The 23,656-nt window shown below is 42.0% G+C and overlaps 1 protein-coding gene across 20 annotated transcripts in view; it reads right to left on the reverse strand.

Annotated features, from left to right (window-relative positions):
- MACF1 (microtubule actin crosslinking factor 1) overlaps window positions 1-23,656 on the reverse strand; it is a 324,410-nt gene that overhangs the window by 15,807 nt on the left and 284,947 nt on the right. For 14 of the 20 annotated variants that reach the window (XM_046661298.1, XM_046661297.1, XM_046661284.1 and 11 more), the window contains 25 exons: window positions 23,346-23,577; window positions 22,355-22,581; window positions 20,914-21,036; window positions 20,714-20,815; window positions 20,004-20,105; window positions 19,737-19,910; window positions 19,492-19,647; window positions 19,152-19,349; window positions 18,477-18,605; window positions 17,398-17,571; window positions 14,992-15,147; window positions 14,680-14,886; window positions 14,427-14,546; window positions 13,823-13,992; window positions 12,090-12,249; window positions 11,092-11,286; window positions 10,615-10,743; window positions 9,567-9,710; window positions 8,902-9,090; window positions 5,981-6,101; window positions 5,250-5,413; window positions 3,748-3,910; window positions 2,253-2,407; window positions 1,251-1,325; window positions 74-91 (listed from right to left, as the gene is read on the reverse strand). In XM_046661298.1, coding sequence (XP_046517254.1) covers window positions 74-91; window positions 1,251-1,325; window positions 2,253-2,407; window positions 3,748-3,910; window positions 5,250-5,413; window positions 5,981-6,101; window positions 8,902-9,090; window positions 9,567-9,710; window positions 10,615-10,743; window positions 11,092-11,286; window positions 12,090-12,249; window positions 13,823-13,992; window positions 14,427-14,546; window positions 14,680-14,886; window positions 14,992-15,147; window positions 17,398-17,571; window positions 18,477-18,605; window positions 19,152-19,349; window positions 19,492-19,647; window positions 19,737-19,910; window positions 20,004-20,105; window positions 20,714-20,815; window positions 20,914-21,036; window positions 22,355-22,581; window positions 23,346-23,577 — 3,783 coding nt within the window. The remainder of the gene's footprint in view (window positions 1-73; window positions 92-1,250; window positions 1,326-2,252; window positions 2,408-3,747; window positions 3,911-5,249; window positions 5,414-5,980; window positions 6,102-8,901; window positions 9,091-9,566; window positions 9,711-10,614; window positions 10,744-11,091; window positions 11,287-12,089; window positions 12,250-13,822; window positions 13,993-14,426; window positions 14,547-14,679; window positions 14,887-14,991; window positions 15,148-17,397; window positions 17,572-18,476; window positions 18,606-19,151; window positions 19,350-19,491; window positions 19,648-19,736; window positions 19,911-20,003; window positions 20,106-20,713; window positions 20,816-20,913; window positions 21,037-22,354; window positions 22,582-23,345; window positions 23,578-23,656) is intronic. The other 6 variants (XM_046661294.1, XM_046661293.1, XM_046661299.1 and 3 more) reach the window with 1 other exon arrangement.

Here is a 23,656-nt window from a genome sequence, read left to right on the forward strand (position 1 = left end):
AGCAAAGAACAGGCAGCGTTAGCTACACAGACCATTCCCATGGAGAAGAAGAATGTTGCAAGGCACACTGTACCTGATTGCCGAGGAAGAACTACAGACAGTGAGAGTAAAGGATGGAGGAAATGGAAGAAAAAAAAAGAACATTTTGTCAAATTAACACTAAGGAATGAAAATCATGTGATAACGTTACCAGTCTTCAAGGAGAGTGACACTCACTGACCGTGTTCTTACTAAGCTCCTGGCACAGGATGTGGCTTGACAGATTAAGAAGACCTAACTTTTCCACTCAATGTTGTTCTTGTTAACTCATTTCTCTCATAGGTAATTAAAAAGACAAGGAAACAAAACTCAACAAGCAAGCATAAGATCGCTTGGAGCTTCATTAACTAAATGCCCTGGGTTGGCTACAAGGCAGTCATCCAGCACCCCCCAGCTATGAGCAGCACAATGTGGTTTTGGTGTACTTGAAGACATTTTTGATATACTAACGGAACCCAGATTTTCCCGTTCCTAATTTGGGGCGTATAACTGTGCAATCTGACATGGCCATCTAAATCCTCTTTGCCAATCCTAGATTTTCCCTTAGGATTTTAGAGGATCCTGACAAGCTGCTAGATATATTTTAGGAAGTCTGTTTCAGATTCCTTCTATGCCTCGACCTTGGTCTCAAAAGAAGCTACAACACAGCAGAGCTCCCTGTCAGTTATGTCCACACTCAGCACAGCTTTCCAGGGAAGACTACTGAGCCTGGCGTCTCCCCAGTACACCTAGGCCCTATTTGTAGTCCAGCAGGCACAGTGTCCCTTGGGGCCTTGACGCAGTTCCTCCAGCCCTCTTTGAGCCTGGGAGCCACTCAGGCTCACGAGGATCAGCTCTTTGGGGTGAATGGCCAGTTATCAGATAATGGTGTATTCAGTTCCCCGAAGACTTTGGTCAGCAGTATACAGAGGGCTCTAAAATGTCTCCTATACTGGAACTCAAGTATAAGTTATTATTAGCTAGATATGGCACTATTTCTCCGATGGGACTATGTAGGGCACTAAGCTTACCCAAGAGGACACCTGACATTTGGACTCTATAGAGATTAGGGCCAGAGAGCGACCACATCTCAAGACCCACTAGCTCTGGTCCTCTAAGCATCTCTAGTGGGAAGGTGGGATCATTGAGTCTGCTGTGTGTCAGGTTGTTTTCACTTGAAAGGGCCACATAGGAGGACCACCACCACAAAGGACTGGTTTTCTCTTCCTTACCCGGTATTTATTCTCTCCAATCTGCTCCACCTGAAACCTTTTTGCACATTTGCACTGAGCCACTTGTCTTGTGACCTATTGGTTGTGAATAACAAAAAAAGCAAAGTGTGAAGGTTAAAGCAAGACTACCTCTTCAGAGAAACAAAGATTTTTACATATAAACAGGGAAGCTATTCATTATGTATTTTTTTGGCATTTCAGGCTTTTGACACATGTATCTATTTTCTATTCCGAATTAATACATGTTGTTCTTACTAACTGGGATATTCGAGACATTGAGAGAGAGAGTATGAAAGAAATCCCCAAGTAACTATAAAATACATTCTTCCACCCTGCTTCCAAATTCCTTTGAGAAATTTGCTAATATGCATGCATCAAAATCAGTTGACTAATTAAGCAAATTAATGAACTGATTTGAATTTCAACCTAGGAGGCCAAGATTGCCCTGAAGTTAGTCCTGGGGTGTTCCAGGCCACTCCCAAGACATGCCCCACTGCCTCTTCCTTTCCAGAACCAACAGATCCTGGGATCTCTAAGTGCTACTAATGAATCCGCTATTTTCAATGTGATATGGTTCTTAACTAGGCAGAAAGCTTGGTGAGCACACACCATCTTAACTATTACATTTTACTCCTTAAATGATACATTAGAAGACCAGTCCCCTGGATCCTGAGGCAGGATGCTCAGGACTGAGAGACAAGTCTGTTCTAAGTAACATGGTATCTGTTGAAAAGGATGAGTGTGGTAAACTTCTCTGCAAACTTTAGAGCGCCACACCGATGTGACTCACTTGAGTAAGAAGTCATCTAAACTGAACCAGAGCTCAATAGCCAGAGATCCACTGGGACAATGTCATCCAATGGGGATCCCCAAACAGAAATCCAAATAATTACCTCACAACCGACAAGTCACAGAGCTGATAGGAAAATTGCACCCATCCAAATTCAAGAGAGTAGAACCCTATGGCAAAAAATGTACTCAAAATATAACCATTTCCCATACCTCATCCTCAATTTTATCTGCGTCGGTTGTTGGTCGATAAGCATCTTTGTTGGGATGGAGAGCAGCCACAAATTCATAGTAATCAATGTAGCCATCCCCGTCTCGGTCAAAAATGTCAGCGACAGCAGTCATCTCTAACTTGGTAGTAGGGAACTCTGGAGAAAATTAATCACATTTTTGAACATTCCAAGAGGGCTTACTTGGGTTTTTGGAGGTCACAGGAATACTTTTTCAAAGAAAAATTTATGTCTTGATTTTTTTCTGAAAAGCCAGACACGCCCACTTAGAAAATTTAGAAGATATAAAATACTACAAAGAAGAGGGGAAAAAAAAAAAATCACCCAAAAATGCAGCACCCAGAGACTACTCACTGTTAAGTTTTTGGTGGGTGTTTTTTTCTTATATACTCCCCTAACCCCCATTCAATTAAAAAAAAAAAAAAAAGATTATTTCAGATATACCAAAAGGTATAAACACAATACTACAACCACCCAAGACCTACCACTCAAGAATTTATTCTCTACTCCACTATTATTAGACATTTAGATTTGTCTAAATTAGATATGACAATTTGGAATTAATAGGATGAAGTGTTTTCTATGTTTAGATAGCTGCCTTAAGTTCTTGACAAAATGCTTTCTGAAGGAAGTGTGAATATTTACAGTAGCCAAAGTGGTTTATTAAACCATAAATCAGATTACACTGTCTCTCAGCTGAAGACCTCAGGTGGCTGCCCACCATCCCAGTGTCTCTGGAATGAGAGATTAGATTTGACCTCTTCACCATGACCCACTAGGCCCTGCACTACCTGGCTGCTGCCGACCCTTCCAACTCCAGCTCTCTGAGGCCGTGACGCTCCAACCACGTCAATTTCCCTATTCCTAGAACACGCCAAGTGCATTCTCATCTCAGCACTTTGTATCTGCTGTTCCCTCTGCCTCTCTCTCTTCCTTGAAATCTTGAGGTGGCTGGATCCTTCTCATCACCTAGGTCTCAGCTCAAATATCGCCTCCGGACAGGCCTTCGCCGGCCACCCACATAAAGGTGCACAGCTGTGGACTGTGCTTTGTGATCCTGGCAAGTCCCTTAACTACTTTATGCCTTAATTATCTCTTCTGCCAAAACCAAATGAGATCACACGCTATGTAAGCTGTTATATAGATGTCAAAAACTGACATTATGAAAAAATTACTTTTTTAAAACATCTTACTTAGAAGGTCATCATTCACAAAAGTTAGCTCCCTATCTATACTTCAAATGTGTTTTGCTTGCCACAATGTGTCAAACAAGACCCGCTTTTTTTATTCCCAGCAAAATGAGGTTCTTCTCTCCATCAAAACAACAGACCAATTTTAGTAAGCAGTTACATTACTTCTTCCTTAAGACTATAGCTTTAACTTCAGAAAGACTGTTTAACCAGAATATTGCCTGCTTCTACAAAATAAGTGCAAAGAATCCGGGTGTGACCTGTGTTTGGAATTATGACTGGACTCACTGGATGCTAGAATGCCATCAATAAACTCCTGACGTGTTATCTTCCCATCCTGGTCCTTGTCAATTCGCCGGAAGAAATCCATCACCCGGGACTTTTTGTGGTTCATCCAACGCATATACTTTTTCCTCCAGACATCAAAGTCAAAGTTGGCGAATTCCTTCAACTAGACAGAAATCAGAGGTGTCAACAAGACCTATCATTTTGGCTTGCAAACCTGCCCAGAGCATACCAAAACTGTCAGACATTCAGTAAAGCCATGCAGGCCTTCTGGAGGGGCACCAACAATGACATCTATGTGTTGCCTCTTCTGTGAAGGCACAATTTGGCTCCTTCACATAAAGCCATGATTATTTACATGAGCTGTGGTATGATGGAGCAGCGGGAGAAACAGTAACTGAACAACCACCATGGAAAATACAGAGCACGTAGAACAAGAATGGGGGGAGCCAGCCTTGCTTTCCCTTTGCACTTTTATGAAGGACCACCCTCTTAGATGTAAAGGAATGCATTCTATCCCAGACGAGAAGTCCTCAGCACTCCCCACTTATGCGATTTTGAAAGGAATTATGATCACACCGAGGCCCACATCAGGTGGCGCATGTTTCCCACCGTTTTCTGAGATAATTTGAGTTCTGGCTGGAAGCAAAAGAATCCAACCCTGCACCCAAGCATGTGTCTTTGGAATGGCACCAGAGATGGCAATCTGCCCATCTGACTTCCATGTTCAATACTGGGCCTTGACAGACGACAGCAGGCTGCGCAGGGGACAAGGCAATGTTGAGCTACTTGGACCATGTTAGTGATACAGACTTAGAATGACCGTGCAGCAGTGTTCCCCCTGGTCTTTCAAACTTCAAAGTTGGAAGGAATAGGGGAAAAAAAGCCAAAAACCAAATATGCTTAAAACTCAACTGACCTACAGAAATACAACAAAAAACACAGAACACTCACTTCCGGGCATAGCTGCTTTGATATGCACAAATAAAAAACACATAAAAGATATTAGAAATTTGTTTTAGAAACTAGGAAGTGTAGTACTATATATTTTAGACTGGTTAACGATACTTAAAATAGATTTGCTTTTTTCATAATCTAGTGAAGAGTAATAGAATAAAAAGATTATAAATAAATTACTCTTATTTCATAATCGTGTAGCTTGTATCTTTACATAAAGGGCTCAATAATGGCCATTCTTGTGATAAGCTCCACACCTGGAGGTAACTTCGCAGTTATGCTCCTGATTCTTGACCACAGCCCGGTGCTGAGGAGGGTCAGCTCACAGACCGTACTTTCACAGACTGACTGGTTGCTTGCTTGCTTTCAACAACCAGGTGCTACTGCCTACTCTTTTGTGAGTGGTTTCCTCACACGTGTCTCTTTTCTCCTAGGGGGCCTGAAGGACAGAATACTGGCTCACATTGCTCATATTAAGAAGGCCTCAGAAGGACTGTCTTTTGATAAATGTCCCTGGCCCCTAGAGATAGCTCTTGGCAGGACCTCACCTCCTCCAGTCTATCCAAGGCATCGTTCAGCTTCCGTTGCCGCTCCAGTGCTAACAGCCACACCTGCTGCCAGCGGGCGGAGAGCTGGTTGATCCGTGGGTTTTTCGCTTCAGATTGTGAAAGGATTGGCATGGGAGGAGGTGTGGGCTGACTCAGGGACTTCCCTAAAAGGAAAAACCACAAGATCAGAAAAGTTGGTTTTGTCAGTTCACAAACAGAAATTGCCATATGTGTGAACTTAGGAGATCTTAAAACAATAACCAGTCAGTAACTGAGAAAAGAAACATGGGACCTAGCACTATTTAGATATGGAAGCACACTAATTCCAAAACTACTGATCCTCCTCCCCAGCCAACAGGTCTTGTCTTCAATCAAGTCTGTCCTACCTTAGTGAGCTGAGGAAATGTCAACTCAACTGAAAAAGCAATGGTCCCATAGGAGCTGATTTATTTTATGATTAAATTAGGGTAAACCAAACATAAACAGCTAGCACTGATGACCAAGACAATGGAAAGGCCACTGCAAAAGAAGTTGCTTAACCGCTTTGAAACTGCACACCAATCCAAGAAAATGGAGCATAGTTACTCTGTCAGTGTAAGAAAAAGGTCTTAGTTTAAATCCAACATGGTTTCTGAAAATGGAGAAGAAATTTTTTGATAGACACTTGGAAAGTGTTCATCTTCAATTAGTGTAGGGACAAAGCATCCTAACATAGAGGGCTGGAAACATACTGCTACCACTGCGGGATTTCTCGATGAAAGGCGCATGGGCAGGCTCTATATTCTTTCTTTTGTATGTCTTGGTGACCCGGTCCACGTCAGGCTGTTTGCGAGTCATCTCCTCCATAAAGGTCTGTTAAACGTAAGCAATAGGAAAAACAGTTGAGATTTTTCTTTGACTACGATGGAATCAGGCAACTTACTAACAAAGGCCAAGCCCATGACAGACAGACCAACTGACAGATGCCTTTGTACACTGTCTCACTCCTTTCAGGAAATATGATTAAGCAAGGCACTTTACCAGGTGCTGGAGACCTGAAGGAGCAAGACATGGCTCTGACTTCAAGGAGCTCACAGTTGAGTGAGGAAAACCAAGGAGTCAGAGCAATGAGTGCTACCCAGGGTGCCACAGGCGGACCTACGACAGGCAGCCCACAGTCCGAGGGGGCGAGAAGGCTGCCTGGAGGCTGGTGCCTAAACTGAGCACTGAAGAATTAGCCAAAGACTGGGGGGAGGGCAGTCCCAGCAGAGGACACAGAGCGGGCAGAGCCAGGGAAGCCTGACAGCGTGGTGAGCCAGGGCCCTTCTGATCACTGGCTGAGCAGAGGATGCAATCAGAGGGGTGGCAAGAGGGAGGGGTGAGGAGGGAGGCAGGAGAAAGATCCAGAAATGCCTTGTGTCAGGCTAAGGGACTGGGACTTTATTCCAAGAGCAATGGAGGAGCAAGGGAAGGATTTTGATCCAGAGAAGAGACATGATCAGATCTCTGTCTTAGAGCTATCATTCTGGCTTTTGTGCAGAAGGCAGAGTGCTGGTGGGGGACAAGTTAGGAAACCATTGCAATAACTGAGGCAAAACATGGTGAAGCTCTGAACCAGGGCAAGAAAGAAGGAGTCAAGAGGAATTCTGAAAGTAGGACAGATAAAACCTGATGATTGGCTAGACGTAGGGGGTACAGGAAAAGGAGGAGTCCCGGACACACATCACAGGCTTCTATGATGGGTGACTGGGTGGACGAAAAGAGAGGAAGCAGGTGTGGAAGAGAAGGGTGGAGTCAGGCAAGGAAGCAAGGATAAAATGGAGTTTTAGAGCTGGCTCTGACTTACTGAATCTCTGGACTTCAGGGGATGCTGCTGCTGGAGATCAGGAAAGAGACTGGAAGTCTTAGGTTTCTAGATGGTGGCTGAAGCTGTTGGACTAGACAGAACTCAGCAGTGTGGGAAGAGGGGCAAGAATGGAACTTCAGGGAACAACATTAACAAGTAGACAGAGGAATAGGAACTGGCTAAGACAACTGAGAAAGAATCATCAGAGAGATGGGAGGAAAACAAGAAGACAGGAGGACACAGACGTCAAAAGAAACGAGTTTTGAGAAGAAAGAGGCAACTATGTTGCACATCAAATAAGACAAAGACTGAAAAGCATCAGTTGGACTTAGCTAGTGGCACGTGCCTGGGACAGTGTCAGTGGTCTGATGGGAATGGGAACCAGACCACAGGGGCCTGGGGAGTGGGTGGGAAACAAAGAGAGAAGGCAGGGAACAAGAAGCTCGTCAGAAGAAGGAGGGAGGGAACAGTGGGGGTAACTGGAGGGGGACACAGGGTTGAGAGGACATACTGAGCAGCTTTGGAGGAAAGAACAAATAGAATGGGAGAGCTTGAGGACACCAGGAGGAGAGGGGATAACAGAAGGAGAAGCTTTGAATAGGAAGATGACAACCTCTCATTTAGCCAGGAGAGAAGGTGTCAATGCAGGTAAACTTTATAGGAAGTCTAGGGAGTTCTCACTGACAAAGTGAACTACGTATATACACTAAAAAGACCGATGTTCCATAGTATAACTAAGCAAGATCCATGCTTACATTCAGTGTAAATTATCATGGTTAAAAACTGTATTTGGGGGCCGGCCTGGTGGCACAGCTGTTCAGTTCATATGTTCCGCTTTGGGGGCCTGGGGTTCGCCGGTTCGGATCCGGGGTGCGGACATGGCACTGCTTGGCAAGCCATGCTGTGGCAGGTGTCCCACATATAAAGTAGAGGAAGATGGGCACGGATGTTAGCTCAGGGCCAGTCTTCCTCAACAAAAAGAGGAGGATTGGCAGCAGATGTTGGCTGAGGGCTACTCTTCCTCAAAAAACAAAAACAAAAACAAAGAAACCATATTTGCCTCCTAAGGATCTATTATAAAGATAGCTCAACTGACCTTTCCTTCATTGAGTTTAGTTTGATGTGTTGTCTGAGTTCATCTCTGGGTTCATGCAAGAGACCTTTCCGAACCCTGGTGTAACGGGGTTAGACCAATGGGGCCTTGGCTCAGAGGCAAGTAAATAAAACAAGATGTGGCAGGCAGATTTCTAACATGGCCCGCAAGAAGCCCACTCCTGGTGTATAATTCCTAAGTAATCTCCTCCTGAGTGTGGTCAACACCTGTGAAAAGGATGGCATAGTTGCTCCCTGGATTACATTTTATGATATAAGATGTCAGAGCAGAATGGAGCTTCTCCGGCTAGCTTTGAAGACCTAAGCTGCCATGTAGTGAGAGTGTCAGTCAGCTAAGACCTGAAGGTGGCCTCTAGGAGCTGACAGCGACTCCTGGCTGACAGCCAGTGAGAAAATGGGAGATCTCAGTCCTACAACCACAATGAAATGAATCCTGCCAGCAACCTGAATGAGCCTGGATGAGAACTGCAGTGCTGGCACTGGCTGACACTTTGATTTCAGCCTGTGAAGACCCTAAGAAGAGGACCCAACTAATTCATGCCCAGACTCCTGCTCCACAGAAACTGTGAGAGAAGAAGTGCATGTTGTTTTAAGCTACTAAGTCTGTGGGAGTAGGTTAAGCATCAACTAAAAAACAAAAGCAGAGGGCAAAAGAAGTGGGCTCCTCAAGTAATGCAGGAAACACCAATGACCCACACGATGTGGTGAAGGTACCTGATGCTCAGCAATCAGGGCTTTAACTCGGTCAATGTTCTGAGGGATCGGCTCCTGATCCCGTTGAATGAGGGTGGTCTCAGCCCACTGGATCCAGGCCAGAAGTTCTTCCAAGAGCTCAGCGTTAGCCACCAGTTCTGACAAGGCTGTTTCAAGACGCTGTTGGTGCTGCTTAGCCCATGTCAGGACCTGGGGGAGGAGAGAAACCATTGGCTCTTTCAGTCAAGCACGTCCCCTCGTTTTCAACATCCTTTTTTCATCTCATCCTAACAATGACTTTTTAGGGGGAAGACCACCTAAGCAGTCAAGAGGCTTCACTCTTGCTCCAGTGACAGAGCTGGAATGAAAAATCAGCTCTCCTGAAAGCAAATCTAGTATGTCCTATTAAACACAGAACTTCTCAGGAAGGAGGGAAGAATACTCATGTCCATTGGAAGTCATCAATTAACACATCACTACACCAGTACCATTCTTCCAGATTTCTGCACGTTATCAAGAAAACAGTCATTACTAAAACGCTAACTTAATTCTTATTGAGATATTCACAGTGAAAGATTCCTTGTCTGAAAAAAAAAAAAGAAACGAAAGCAAGCTCCATAGTATTTTATTGCTATAAATCCATTTTCTTGGGCATATGTAGTCTTTCTCTGAAACTAGGAGCTCACCTCCTCAAAGCGAGCTCGGATGATAGTGATCCAGTGTTTGATGGTAGTGATGCAATCAGGATGGCAGACAGCCAAGATGACTTCTCCCATTGCTACCGCTGTGTTAACATCCACTCGCTTTTCTTCCACTTTCTTCATGAATTCCTAAACAAAAAGGATTTGAAACCAAAAAACTTAAGAAATCTATTCTAGCAGCATTGTTAGTTTATACTGAGGGGGAAAAACTTGTGTATTTTTTGACTGCATCTGTTGACATAGAGGTCTAAAAGCCTGTATTTGGGCATCTCTGGCATCTTCTTTCCAGTTCTAATAGACATGGGACAGTGAAGTGTTTACACAAGAATGACTTTCTCTGCCACAGATGACAGGGACCAGGGACAGAAGTGGGCCCCCTTTTCCAGGCTGGGCATGCTCTTTTTCCTGTTCTAAATTAGTTTCTTTTTCTTTTTATAAATTCCTGTTTTTATTCATTTCCATATGTGTAAATGGTATTGCCTTGGACAAATACGACAGCTATAAAACACAACAATATTTAAAAGATATCTACAACAGAATACAATGACAAAACTAAGAATAAAATCTCCTGGTGGGGAACACAAAAATTAAAAAAGGAAACACTGCCCACCTCATTAGGATAGATACTGAGGCCCCAGATACTGCATTATATCCTGCAGCTTGGTAAGTGGTTCTGGGGGAGCAGATCAGGGCCTGAAGCTGCTAACACAAGGAAAGTCAAGCAAAGGTGTGTGCAGGTGAGGAGTAAAGAAGGTGGAGTTGTCCATGGTTTCTTTATATAACACCATGCTGTCTGACTTGTTTACAACAAACGCGTATTACTTTTGTAGAAATGAATGTTCTTTAAGGTGTCACAAAACCTACCAGTCATTTCCCTCTCATCCCTGCTAAGCCAGTAAGTTGGGCCCATTCTAGTTTAGCTCCTTTTCAAGTAGGGTCTGATGTGGCCAAGCAAAAGCTGCTTTCCTTTCGTGGTGGGGCAGCCCTCACTGTGGCGGGTGGTGTGGGTCACTGCACCCTGGGGCTGGGTTACCTTATGGGTGTCAATGAGAGACTGCAGGGCCTCTGTGTCATCAGGAAGTGCTCCCCGAAAGCGAAGTGTTTGTTCTGCTTCAGAAAGCCACTCCAACAGCATGTGGACTGTGTCCCGAAACTCTTCTGCCTGAAAAAACCAAGCACAAAAGACTGAACCTCTCTCTGCAGCCGAGGTCCTGGACACTGGGGAGTGCCAGAAAAAGGGTCTGGCCTGAACTCAGTTAGTGCATCACAGGCAACTGATGGTCCTTTCAAAGCCCCACAAAGGTCACCTTTCATTTGTAGATCTTTGAAAACCAACTGAATTCATTATTTCTCTAACACAAATGAGTGTTAAAATCTTGTAGAACATTCAGAATATCAACTTTTTGACTTTATGTTCATTTTGAGACTGGTTGGAACTGATCCTGCTAAAGAAACTAGAATGAATCTGCTCAGATCCACCCCTATGTTTGTCCCAGCAAACAGCTCTGACCTGTTTTAAGGCCTGCTCAAGTCGGCTCTGTTTGGAGACGGAGAGGTTACACACAGTGTCCCAGCGAGTGCTCAGTTCCTGGAGCTGCCCTTTCACCCAAGTGGTGTCATCTCGACTATTCTCAATCAGCTCTCGGCCTGACCGCTTCAGGACCTGAACAGTTCCTGTTCGCTTTCCCAGTTCCTTTTGGAAAACCTAGAAAACAGCAGAATTAGTTTGTTTTAGAAATGTTTTGAATCCAAGAGACAAAATCACAGAGAAAGTAATCACTTAGTTCCATTTTTCTTAGTAGTTTCCAGTCACGTGTCTTTTATGCACAGAATGAGGCATGATGATGTGTAAGAAAGGACAAACAGAAGATGTGGCTCTAAACACGAGTGGTGTGACTTTGGATAAGCTGCTTAACTGGAGTCCAGTTTTGTGTCTGTAAAATGAGAATAATGTTATACTAACATTTCCAGAATTGTGGGAGTTAAATAAGAACACATCTGCCATGCGCACAATAAGACTTAGATGTAATTTCAAGGTAAAGCTGATGCTTTGTGCTAAAGCAGGAGGACATTATGCAGCTCAATATGACAGGTATAGATTACACTAAATATTGGTATGCATGGTGTTTGGCTTGTTAGGTTCAGAAGTAGTCAAAAAAGCACTCATTTTTATTTTAGGAATCAGTGGAAATGAGTATCTTGAGGGTCTCCTGAATTTAAATTCATTTTGTGACTCAACAGAGAGAGAGAAACAGGAGCGGGGGGACATCAAAAGGAAGTTTACATACTGCCAAACCTCAATCAAACCAACTTTGGTAAATTCTTTGTGACTGATGCAGAATCCTGGCAACAGTTTGTTTAAACACAGAGCAAGGAGTCGCCTCTCTGACAAGCAGAGAAACAGGCTCTTTCTTTCAGACTTCCTTTCTCCCCTAGAAGGTCAGCATGAGCACACAGGTGGACGACCCAAGGCTTCGTGCTCCATGCAGCCCAGATCTCACCCCTTACCTTATGGGCATCCATGAGGTTCATGACGAGGTCGAGGTCCCCGTGCACCGGCTGGTCCTCGGCCAGCTGTGGCTCCACCTTGTACAGCCAGTCGACCAAGGCCTGCAAAGCATCCATGAACTGGCCTGAAAACAGCAGGGCCTCCTCCAACTTGTGCTGCCTGAGAAAAGCACACAAACCTTTTTAGAGATTCTTTTTTTTTTTTTTTTTAAAGATTTTATTTTTTCCTTTTTCTCCCCAAAGCCCCCCGGTACATAGTTGTATCTTCTTCGTTGTGGGTCCTTCTAGTTGTGGCATGTGAGATGCTGCCTCAGCGTGGTTTGATGAGCAGTGCCATGTCCGCGCCCAGGATTCGAACCAACGAAACACTGGGCCGCCTGCAGCGGAGCGCGTGAACTTAACCACTCGGCCACGGGGCCAGCCCCTTAGGGATTCTTTTATGAATGGCCTACAACTCTGACTACTGAAAGGGACCACCATAGTAGAATGACTAGAAATCCTGTAAAAAGTGACTGAGAGAGACCACTTAATCAAACCACTCTCAGGAAAGAATGAAGCATGGTGCAGGAGACAAGTACAGAGGCCCTTCTGGCACCTTAGAGTCCAATAGCTATGCCCATGGACACACCCTAACGACCCAAGGTCTGTGCTCATTACTTTACACCACGCCATAGAGGAGGACGGCTGTGGTAATGGTCTGGAGCCAGGAGTTCAACCCCCAGCTCTCCACCAGTTGTGTAACCCTAGGCTGTCTCTTCAACTCTTTGAACCTCAGTTACCTCACCTAAAAAATTGGAGCACAAACAACATAGAGATAGTGTAATACTTAGCATAGCACAGTGGGTACAAGTGGATAAAAGTACAACTTTCAGGGGCTGGCCCCATGGCCGAGTGGTTAAGGTTGCATGCTCTACTGCGGCTGCCCAGAGTTTCGCCAGTTGGGATCCTGGGCACGGACATGGCACTGCTCATTAGGCCATGCTGAGGCAGTGTCCCACATGCCACAACTAGAAGGACCCACAACTAAAAAAATATACAACTATGCTGGGGGGATTTGGGGAGAAAAAGCAGAAAAAAAAAAAAAGAAGATTGGCAACAGTTGTTAGCTCAGGTGCCAATCTTTAAAAAATAAAAAAAGAAAAAAGTACAATTTTCAAAATTGAACTGCCTAGTTTCAAAATCCACCTATCTCACTCAATAGCTAAGTGACCTTGGGGAAGTTAACAAACCTCTCTGATAATTTCCACATCCGTAAATGGGAATAAAAGTCCCACCCTTAGTGGCTGTTACGAGGATTAATGGTTAGTAAGCACAGTTTGGCACATACTCAGTAGTAGCTGCTCAGTACAGGTCAGGTATCACGATGGTTAAATGAAGTAATACATGTGGAGGCTTTGCACAGCATCAGACACAGTGAGAGCAGTCAGTCAGACAGCTGCTGGTATTACACATTGGTGATTTATAAATACTTAGAGTTACTGATCTCTTACTGTTGGCTTGATTTTACAGGCTTCTCTAATACAGTAAGATTTAAGTTTAAAATGAGAGATCTTTACTTCATTTTATTAAAATTATATCATAACTCTCACTGAACTAACTGGAGATACTGAGATGCCACAAAACCTCTTTAGTGATGGCTTTATTAGCTTTACTACCATTTTGTGGAAGCCAGTAAGTTTCTTAGTTACTTTTGGGACAACATACAGGCCCATAAATGGGACATTCATGCTCACCTCTCTACAGACTTGCCACAAACAGTATCCCATTTATCTCTGACTTCTCCCAGCAAGTTGTCAAGTTTCTGAGTGTCATCAGGAAGCAAAGTCTTTTCTTTCAGTGCTCTGCCAGTTCTAATTGTGGTATCATACACGGGCTGTTTGCCACCAAGAGTTTTCTGAAACTCCTGTTTCCAAAAAGAAAAGAAAAACACATGGTGAAAGTTAGATGACACCTTGATTTGGGACAAAACATTTTTTTTTTGAGTTTTCAGGTTGGTAACCAGTTATAGTATGAACATCACTACTTCTTGAACTGAAATTAACAATAGCTTATCCTTAAGAAATTTATGTTTTTGTTTTTGCCACTTACGACAGTGTTTGACAATTTCTAAATGCCTACAATTTTAACTGGTTACTCCCACCATGACTTTGTTTGAACTGTCCTCTAAGTGAGCAATTGTCATGGTTAGATACTGTCTAGATATAAACGGAATGCTAGCTTCATCATCTTGACTTTTTAACATTAAACAATTTATTTACTATGGACTAGTTTTGACTTTTATTTTTAGCAAGCTATAATCTTCAGTGAATATCAAGCTCAGGACCTAAGCTGCTATACCTTATGCTTAGAGAGCTGAAGTTTAATTTTGTCTGGGTCGTTGGATATCTCCAGTTCTGAGTCCAGGTGACTCTCTGCATCTTCTAGCCAGTCAACCAGTTTTTTCCAAGCTTCATGGAACTAAAAACACATGGGAAATAAGTCATAACAGTAATGAATGTGCATGTGCGACTTTTATGTGCATCAATCCAGAGACTCATCACGTGCAGCCCAAGGTTGTTCAATGAATCAGTATCTTTCTTTTACAACTTACTTGTTTTGCCCGCTTCCTGGCATCATCCAGGGATCGCCCTCTCTCAATAGATCGCTGGACAACCTTTTCCCATCGCGACTGGACGCTAACCAACAAATTCTTGATTAGAACAACATCCTGTTTTTGGCTAAGGAACTTTAGCTGATTCCCGGTTTGATCCAGCTCAATGATCTGGTCTCGATGAGCATTTACTTCATTAGCGAACACCTAAGGGGAAAAATATTCCTCTTTTTAAACTGAAGATAAGATAGAGGAATATCTCTTTCAACTAGTACTTTCAGAAGGAAGGCAACATCACAATGTCATAGTTACCTTGTGCTCCTCTATCTGTGATAGGACAGTGTTTAGAATGAGGCTGGGAGGAGAAGCGATGTTTAAACTCTGCTCTGCTAGAGTGAGCCAGTTGATAAATTCCTGCAGGGAATTCTGGAATTCTGTTGCCAGGTTGAGGGCCTCTTCCAGCTTTGACTGAATTTTAATTAAAACACACACACAAAAAGAAAAAGTGCCAAATTCAGGAATTATAGCTTCAAGGATAAAGGCATGAATTGTACACCAAATGAAATGACCTCTAAAACGGAAGCCTCATTTAATCAAACTCCAAACATGATTTGTTTGCAAAGAAGGGGAGATTTTAATGCTAGTGTTTGAAACTGAAACAACTGCACATGGAAAGCGAAAGAGCACAACTTGCTCCTAAGCTGCCTTCTCTGCCATTCTCTACTTCCAGGGGCATTAAAGAACAGGAATGAAACTATTCAGTAAATGTAAGTGAACAGACCCTTTAGTGGTGACAGCTGCAGGATCTGCAACCTGCTTCGCACAGTCTCAATTTCCTTTAACGTACTTTCTAGGGTATATAAACCACCACGTGAAAAGCACTTTACTGTAAAGATGATGCTCACTGCAGTGTCCTCTGTTTAAATACATTTTCAGAAAATACGGCACCTAAAAATGTCTGAATCTGAAACTTACTTTTAGGCTATAAGCAAAAAAGGTAATAAAAGAAGCCATGATATTCTAAGCAAAAATCTGACAACACTAGATGTAAATTTTTAGACACTTTGATCTAAATCAGAATGGCAGAACAGTGGCTCATTCAGGGCACGTGCTCCTCTCCATGAGTACACTCCCGTTCCAGAGTCTACCAGCTCCATCCTCAGAGACCTCTACTCCCAACACGTGGGTGACGCCTCTGCCCCTGGCCCATCCACCAGGCAGGCAAAGTAGAATAATGACAGGTTGTTAAAAATAAATGCATCCAAAATATTCACAGAAAGAAACCCAAGTTGTAAAAAAAATGTTAATTGTCATTCGTTGGGTTACATGATTTTTATTCTCCTCTGTCTTCAGGTTACTTTTGTAACCTAAAAAACAATAATGTGAGTGTCACAAAAATGTAGAGATCCAATCTAAACCAAGTGGAAAAATGAAATCTACTTCAACTCTATGATAGAAGTACTTAGAAATAAATATATTGCAAGTTCCTAGATGGCAGGAACTCTTTCCACATAGTTTCATCTACGTATTCTTTAGTATAGCATTTACTAAACGATTTTAGTGATCCTGGAATGTAATGTTCTCACAAAATCAGAAATAACTACATTTGACACTTGGCCTTTGCTGCAACAGTTCCAGCAATGATGGGTAATTGTATCTTGAGTCTTCCCACTGTTGGGAAAACCCACTAGAGCCTTCCTGATTATGAGCAGAATCGTCCTTGGTTTTTAAAATTAGCCTTAGTTCTGCATTCTGCAGGAATTATAGACAACATCCTGTCCAAGAATTAGAATACAATCATATACTCAGGCCCACTGGCCATTCTTCATATAACAAAATTACCAGACCCTACACTAGAAAAATTCTAGGAAATCAATGCTTCTCTCAAAATGTTCATTTATTTATGTGAATATTTATTTTATGTCCTTCTGCCCATAAAATTTCATAATGATAGGATCCATGCCTTTATTGCTTCCACTATATATCTAGCACAGTGCCTGGTACACACGTTAATAACTATTTGCCGAAATGCACGTGGCCAACAAATTTGAACACATATTTTACATTTGATCTACCCGACACAGAAACTCTGTGCAGAGTGATACTCTCAAACTTGGTATTTATAAAAAACAATGTTTTGGGGCCTTTATCCCCGATAACATTTTTCTTCTTTTGAGAACTTGATTTTTGAGGAAGAGAGGGAAGAAGCCATGTAACTTGCTTCTCTCCTGATTTTTAGTGAAATTCTTTGCACATTGCACTTACACTAGAATCCAAATTCCTTGTGGGGAATTATTAGTCATACCCCCTGCATGCTGTGTCCCCACCCTCCCAAACTCAAGTTACCAAGTCCAACATAACCTTTTCTAAGTAGGAACACAAATCAGTGATTAATACGGGATATACAGTCCATCACTGAGCAGCAACAGGCAGTAATGTCTTAACTGGTAGATGCAGAAAAGGAATGAATAATAAAAGGAAATATTGTCAGAAACTAGTACCATCAATGCAACTTGACATGGACAGAAAACAGAAATTTAAGAGCAGAAAAGATAGCTTGGTTAGCATGAGGGAAATTCTGAGGACATCAGTTCTGCAACTTCTGGTACAACATACTGGTCTTTGAAAAATCTTCATAGAAACTAGATGTTAATTACATGCAATCACCAAGCAAACGACTCAAACACAGTAATCACACACTGTATTTTGTGGTGATACCTTTCTTTCCTCCATCTTACTGCTGACCACATGCCACTTCTGTTCCAAGAGTGCTACACTCTGTTCTGTCTTTGAGCCAGAGCCAGAATCATCACGGCTTAGAAGCATGAGTCTGCCCTTGTCAAGCAGTTGATTATAAGTCTCTTCCTTGGCTTTGAGCTGGGAATAGAGTTCCTACAAGAAACAGCAGGGAAGATATCAGCTACACCAATTCCCTGGAAGATCCCCTCAACACAGATTTACCAGCAAAGTCTGGAAAAGTCCAGGAAGGTTTCACCTTGATAAAAATCCTTTCTTTTGGATTCAGTTCAATTGTAGAGCTGTTAGGGAGTGAAACCCACTATTCTTGCTTAATATTAAAATAATTTTGTCTCCAAGTAAATAGAATTTTTTTGGTAAGGATCAGAGGTCACAAAATAGATGCTAATAATTTCCCCTTTCCTGAAAGATTTGCCTAGAAATTATGTTGCCTTTTGTGCTCAGCATACCTTCTCGAAATATTGTCAGTACCTACTGGATTTCCCTAAATCTCCCCAAAGTAGTCTTTTTCTTAAATACAACCACATCTGTGTTATGTATTTGTCATCTTTTTTTTTTTTTGGCTTAGGAAGATTTGCCCTAAGCTAACATCCACTGCCAATCTTCCTCTTTTTGTACGTGAGCTGCCACCACAGCATGGCCACTGACAGACAAGTCATGTAGGTCCACACCCAGGAACTGAAGCCGGGCTGCTGAAGTGAAGTCTGCTGAACTTAACCACTAGGCCACTGGGCCTGGCCTCATGTTTGTCTTCTTGATGCTCTCACCTTCAAATCAATATTCTTGTGCCAACCTGAACTAATAAACTCAAAATTTACTAGATCACCAGTGTATTTTCAGCTGACTCTTCCCTGTCACTACTGTTGCCTATGGTAAGGTATTAAAAGCCTGTATATAAGCAGCAATCCCCAAGGCTAGACTATATTGCAGATAAAAATATACTTACTTTGTAGACTCCCAGATACATGTATCTCTGTGAATTCAGAAAGGAGCTACTGAATATGGGGTGCTTATGCTCAACTTCAAGAAATCTCTCTTACCATATGTGTATCAAGCTGTTCCCTAGCAGTTTCAGGAAGTCCTCCTGTGGGCTTAGATGCAGAAAGTTGGGTCTCCATTCTAGTCAGTTCCAAGAGGAAATCTTCAATTTCACTGTGGAAACCTTGGGCCTTTTAAGAAAAGACATATCAGCAAGGTCAATAGTCAATTCTAGCTTCAAAAGTAAAGTTTCTAAATGACCATATGAGGAATCTGTCCTGAGGGAGGAATTCTGGGCTGCTCTCAGACAGTTGTTCTGTTGCTGGATTAGCACTGGGCCAATATAGTTACTGATTTTTAGAATCTAGCAGAATCCTTCAGAGCTCATTGCAACATAGTATAGATGTCTGATAAAACCTGATGAATTGATTAACTAAGATACTGGTGAGAAGTGACCTGACTTGATCGAAGACATGACTGAATCTGTGAACAGGTTTATTATAGCAAAGATCTACTAACTTTAATAGTAAATAAAGAGACTGTGCTACAAACTAACCCCACAAGAAGCACTCAGTCCAAAGCTGTTCTTTCCAGACAAGTTCCAGCACAGAACTGATCTTCCTCTCAAGACACAGAGGATTCTACTCCAAATTGCTTTCCTTTCACTGACTTAGATGGGTTTTCTTCCGAATGTTATGTGCACAGTTCCACCTACCTAACTTGGACGATGCACATACCTGCTGCAGTGTCGACTGAAGCTGCTGCTCCCTCTCTTCTGTTTTTTGTAACACTGACTCCCAGCATTGGTTCATAGTTTCCAAACGGCTCCTTAAGCTGCTGGCATCATCTCCAGCACTAGATTCAAGAAGCTCATTGCCAGCTTTGTTGACTGTTTCCACTGTGGCTTGATGGGCCAAAACATCATTTTTTAGAACCTAAAAAATGTTGAACAACGTAATTTATCTCTACAGATATATCAAGCCTGGTTGTCTAACATACACACAACATCAAAAGGTTTCTGGTGGCAATATTTGGTCTTAAACCAATAGGTTTAGACATGAAAATGAAAATACTTACATGGTGCTTCGCAAGCTCAACTTCAATGACTTTTGGGTCACCACTTATTGGTTTCTGAGCATCTAACAACTCTTCAGTGTGAGTCAGCCAACTCATTAGTTCCTCTAAGGCATGTTGGAACTGGCCAAGGGCCAAGAGAGCACCTTCCAGCTTATGCTACTCAGAAAAAGATACAGGGAACACTTGTTAGGAAGTTAGAAAACAGTAGACAGTAGTTGATTTATGTACCCTACCATTTGCCTTACCTGTCTGTGGGCAATTTTCTCCCCCAGGTTCTCCCAGAGGTGTTTGAGTTCTGTCAATGGTTCTCGGATAATGTCTCTGTCTGTTTCATCAGTAGCTTTCTTTAACATCAGTTCACCCTGGTGATTGAGCTTCTCCATCTCAATCTGCTGTTGGTAAACTTCCACTTTGAATTCCTATCAAAGACATACTTAATGTTAATACCAAACCAACTCTTTAAAAACTAAAAAGAAGCAACTCTTCTCTAAAAGCCATTTCTAGGTACAAACCTTCATTTCATTTAACTGATCTTTAACAGTGTTGAGGTCAGTGCCGACAGGAGGCATGGTGCAGAGTTTAATCACAGTGTTATCTAGCCAGTCAAACATAGCCTAAAATAAAAATACAAATAAACAGTCAAAAGACAAAAACATAAGGCGTTGGGAGGGAATTAGCATTATTTCTGCTAATATAAGCAGAGATAATTGAAAGTAGCTTGCGCTATTTGTGTTTTTAGGTGGAGGAGGGGCAGAGGCAAAGGAAAATGTACCTTATTCCAATAATATGAGGATTTAAGAACCAAGCCAACATTACTGGGATAGTGTCCAAAACAAATTGCAAACTGGAAAAACTAAATGTGAATATAAGTTAGTATTTCTCATAGCGAGCTAGCAAGCTCATGATGTCCTAAAGTTACTGTGTCAAGATAACCTGGGTCAGGAACATCTAGCAAGGTCAGCTTCGCTGGATAGCCACCATGAGGATAAATATCATGAGCACGGAATGACGAAAAATGTGGCAGGAAGAGCAAAAATTCAGTATGGCAGTACTTTTCTTACGAGAAGTGGGAAACTTTGGCTAGAAACACAGAAACAGCATGGTCTTAGGTTTGAGAATGTTGCAGTCCTGTAAAGGTGATCCAGTCTTATGTTGGATTCAGAAAATGACAAACAGAACACAGAACCCCTATTTCTGTGGTGGTCATCTCGTGGTCTCTCACCTGAAGAGTGTCTTGATACTGCACAGCGGCTTGCATAGCATCCTCAAGCTTTTCTAGCCTTTCTTTCCACGTTTTGTTTAAGTTCTCCCAGGCATTGTTCATCTAGGGGAAAAACAGTCAATCAGACTCTTCAATTAACACCATTCTTCAGTCTGAGCCCACTAATGTTTCGTCTGAACTCTTTATCCATTTCTCCACACCTCATCGATGCTCTTCTTCACTTCGGGCTTCTCAGTTTCTCCACAGGCAAAAATCAAATCTGCTCCAAGGATTCGAATAAACTCCAATTCCTCATGCAGACCATCTGTCTCTTCCTTAATAGTCTACATGTAAATGAACAGAATATAAGTCAAAACAGAAAGCAGAACAGAACTTTCCAAACTTTACAAATGTAATTTATAGCCCCTCATCAATGGCAGATGTTAAACAGAACTGTCAGTTTCACACAAGCCTTTCAATGGTTCTTAATATTTCACTTATCTAAATAGTGAAGCTTCAGACTCTGGTTATTTTTCATTTATATACACATAAAACAGTCTGGGAAAGGTGCAACAAGCTTCAATAATTTACCAAAGTTCACCCCTTCCTGCCTCCAAGCAGATTATAATCTATAGCCAGAAAGTTATTACAGAGAAATATATCATCAAGGGTAAAATAATACAGTACAAGTCGCAAATTTAAGAGCTGAGAGACTAGCATATTAGGAATGGTAGGCTATACAGTTTTGAATAAAATCAGTTCTGTGCCAAATTCTAAAAAGCGGTTCTTGGACTGGCAAGGACAGGGGTTGGGAGAGGGAGAATGGCTGAAACAAAAGAAAGACGTAAGAGAAATAATATCGAGACAGCTGTGGCTTGTGCCACATGGACAAAGTGAAGCAAGAGATGCATTTGGTAAAAACCAGCCTCCCTAAAAAGACTAGAAAAAGGTAGGTCAAAGTAACAATTATCATCACTGGATGATGAGTTTAGAATTTATTTTCTTTTCTACCTTCTATGTTTCTACATTTAAGAAAGTTACTCAAGAAATGAAATAATGTACACTGTAGTGAGGACTAAATTCAGAAATGAAAGCAAAACTGGATTTTCTAAGCATCTTCTGCTAATTTGAATTAAGTTTAAAATTGAAGGGGCTGGCCCCGTGGCCGAGTGGTTAAGTCCACGTCCTCCGCTGCAGGCGGCCCAGAGTTTCGTTGGTTCGAATCCTGGGCGCGGACATGGCACTGCTCATCAAACCATGCTGAGGCAGCGTCCCACATGCCACAACTAGAAGGGACCCACAACAAAGAATATACAACTATGTACTGGGGGGCTTTGGGGAGAAAAAGGAAAAAAATAAAATCTTAAAAAATAAATAAATAAATAAAATTGAAGACAACTTCTTTTGCATGATGGAACCATTCTATATCACAATTGGTGGAGATTATATGAATCTGTAAGTGGTAAAACTTGACTGTAAAAAAAAAAAAAGAAATTTACTATAATTAGAGCATATTTTTTTTCAAGTGGACAAAAATCCTATTAAATTAAAAAAACAAAACTTTTACGGCACTCGGCCTGGCTAAGCAGTTAACACAAAGTACTTGGATAAGCACTTTTCTAGGACAGACAGGTAGGAGAAGGGGTTTTGTTATTTTCTTACCTCAGCTGCCTCAACCTGTTGTTTGATGATAGATGGGTCAATGCCAGGGCTTTCCAAGTCATGGACGATGTCCTGGGTGTCTTTGATGGTGGTCAGGAGAGCTGCCATGTCATACCAGAACTTCTCTGCTAGTTCAAGGACATCAAGGAATTTAATTTCTCGCTCTTCAGCCCGAGCTTTGATGTCCTCCCAGAAGAATACCATTTGATCCAATTTGTCCTGGATTTCTGAGGGGTGAAGAGTGAATAAGACTTCTCTAAGTACCTGAAATCAGCCTCATGAGAAATTACATCTAATTCTCATGTTTTCACTGAAATTATCTTTTAAAAAAAGCTCTAAAAATTTATAACTGAAGGATAGTTTTCTTTTTTTTTTTTTTAAGATTTTATTTTTTTCCTTTTTCTCCCCAAAGCCCCCGGGTACATAGTTGTATATTAGTTGTGATAGTTTTCTACCTCAGCTTTATTATTATTATTATTTCCACATTTGCATTTTCCACTTATGTTGGTCTCCCACATAAAGAGATCACAGTATGTTGGTCTCCCACATAAAGAGATCACAGTAGTAGTCTGGAAATGAGTTATCATCTAATATAAAGGTACTGCTAAGTAACAAAACCCCTAACTTACAAAGGAGCTGAGATGAGACTTGATTTCCAGTGTTCTGTGTTGAACTTGCTATGTTTCCCATGGAAAGTGTTATAAAAGGTCGTTATGTTCTACCCACCATTGATACTACAGTTTACTCATATAAGGGGTTAAAGGAGCATTTGTTTCCTGGCCTGGGAATCTAACTACCAATTGTAATCTTGTTTCAATGGGGAGACGTGTTCTGAATTCTAAATGACTTCCAAATGACTTTGTAGAATACTCATTACTTGGGGACTGCCTTTACACTCAATGAAACACATCTGGCAGGATGCTGGAGGTAACCACAGCCTAGAATTTATTCTATTGATTTTCTTTAAAAAATAACTAGATTCATCAAGTACCTTTTGCAGCCAGATCCTTGTCAGCTCCCTGAGATCGCCCAATGAGCTCTTCTCCGCGGCGCTTCAGGGCCTCAAAAGAAGGCTGCAGTTTTTCTAGCTCCATGGTGGCACTCTTATTGTCGCTGATGCACTCTCTGATCTTGTCTACTTCAGCAGGGATCAGTGGTGGCATACGCAGCCGAGAGGAAAGATTCTCCAGAGTCTCCAACATGGGCTCAATTTTATCATGGAACTAAACAAACGGTAGATCATTAGCCATCACAGGAATACTTCATCACACTTCTGGGGAAAATGTTAGGGAATATGGCCAA

Source organism: Equus quagga, chromosome 5 (genome assembly GCF_021613505.1).
Source record: "Equus quagga isolate Etosha38 chromosome 5, UCLA_HA_Equagga_1.0, whole genome shotgun sequence".
NCBI lineage: Eukaryota > Metazoa > Chordata > Mammalia > Perissodactyla > Equidae > Equus > Equus quagga.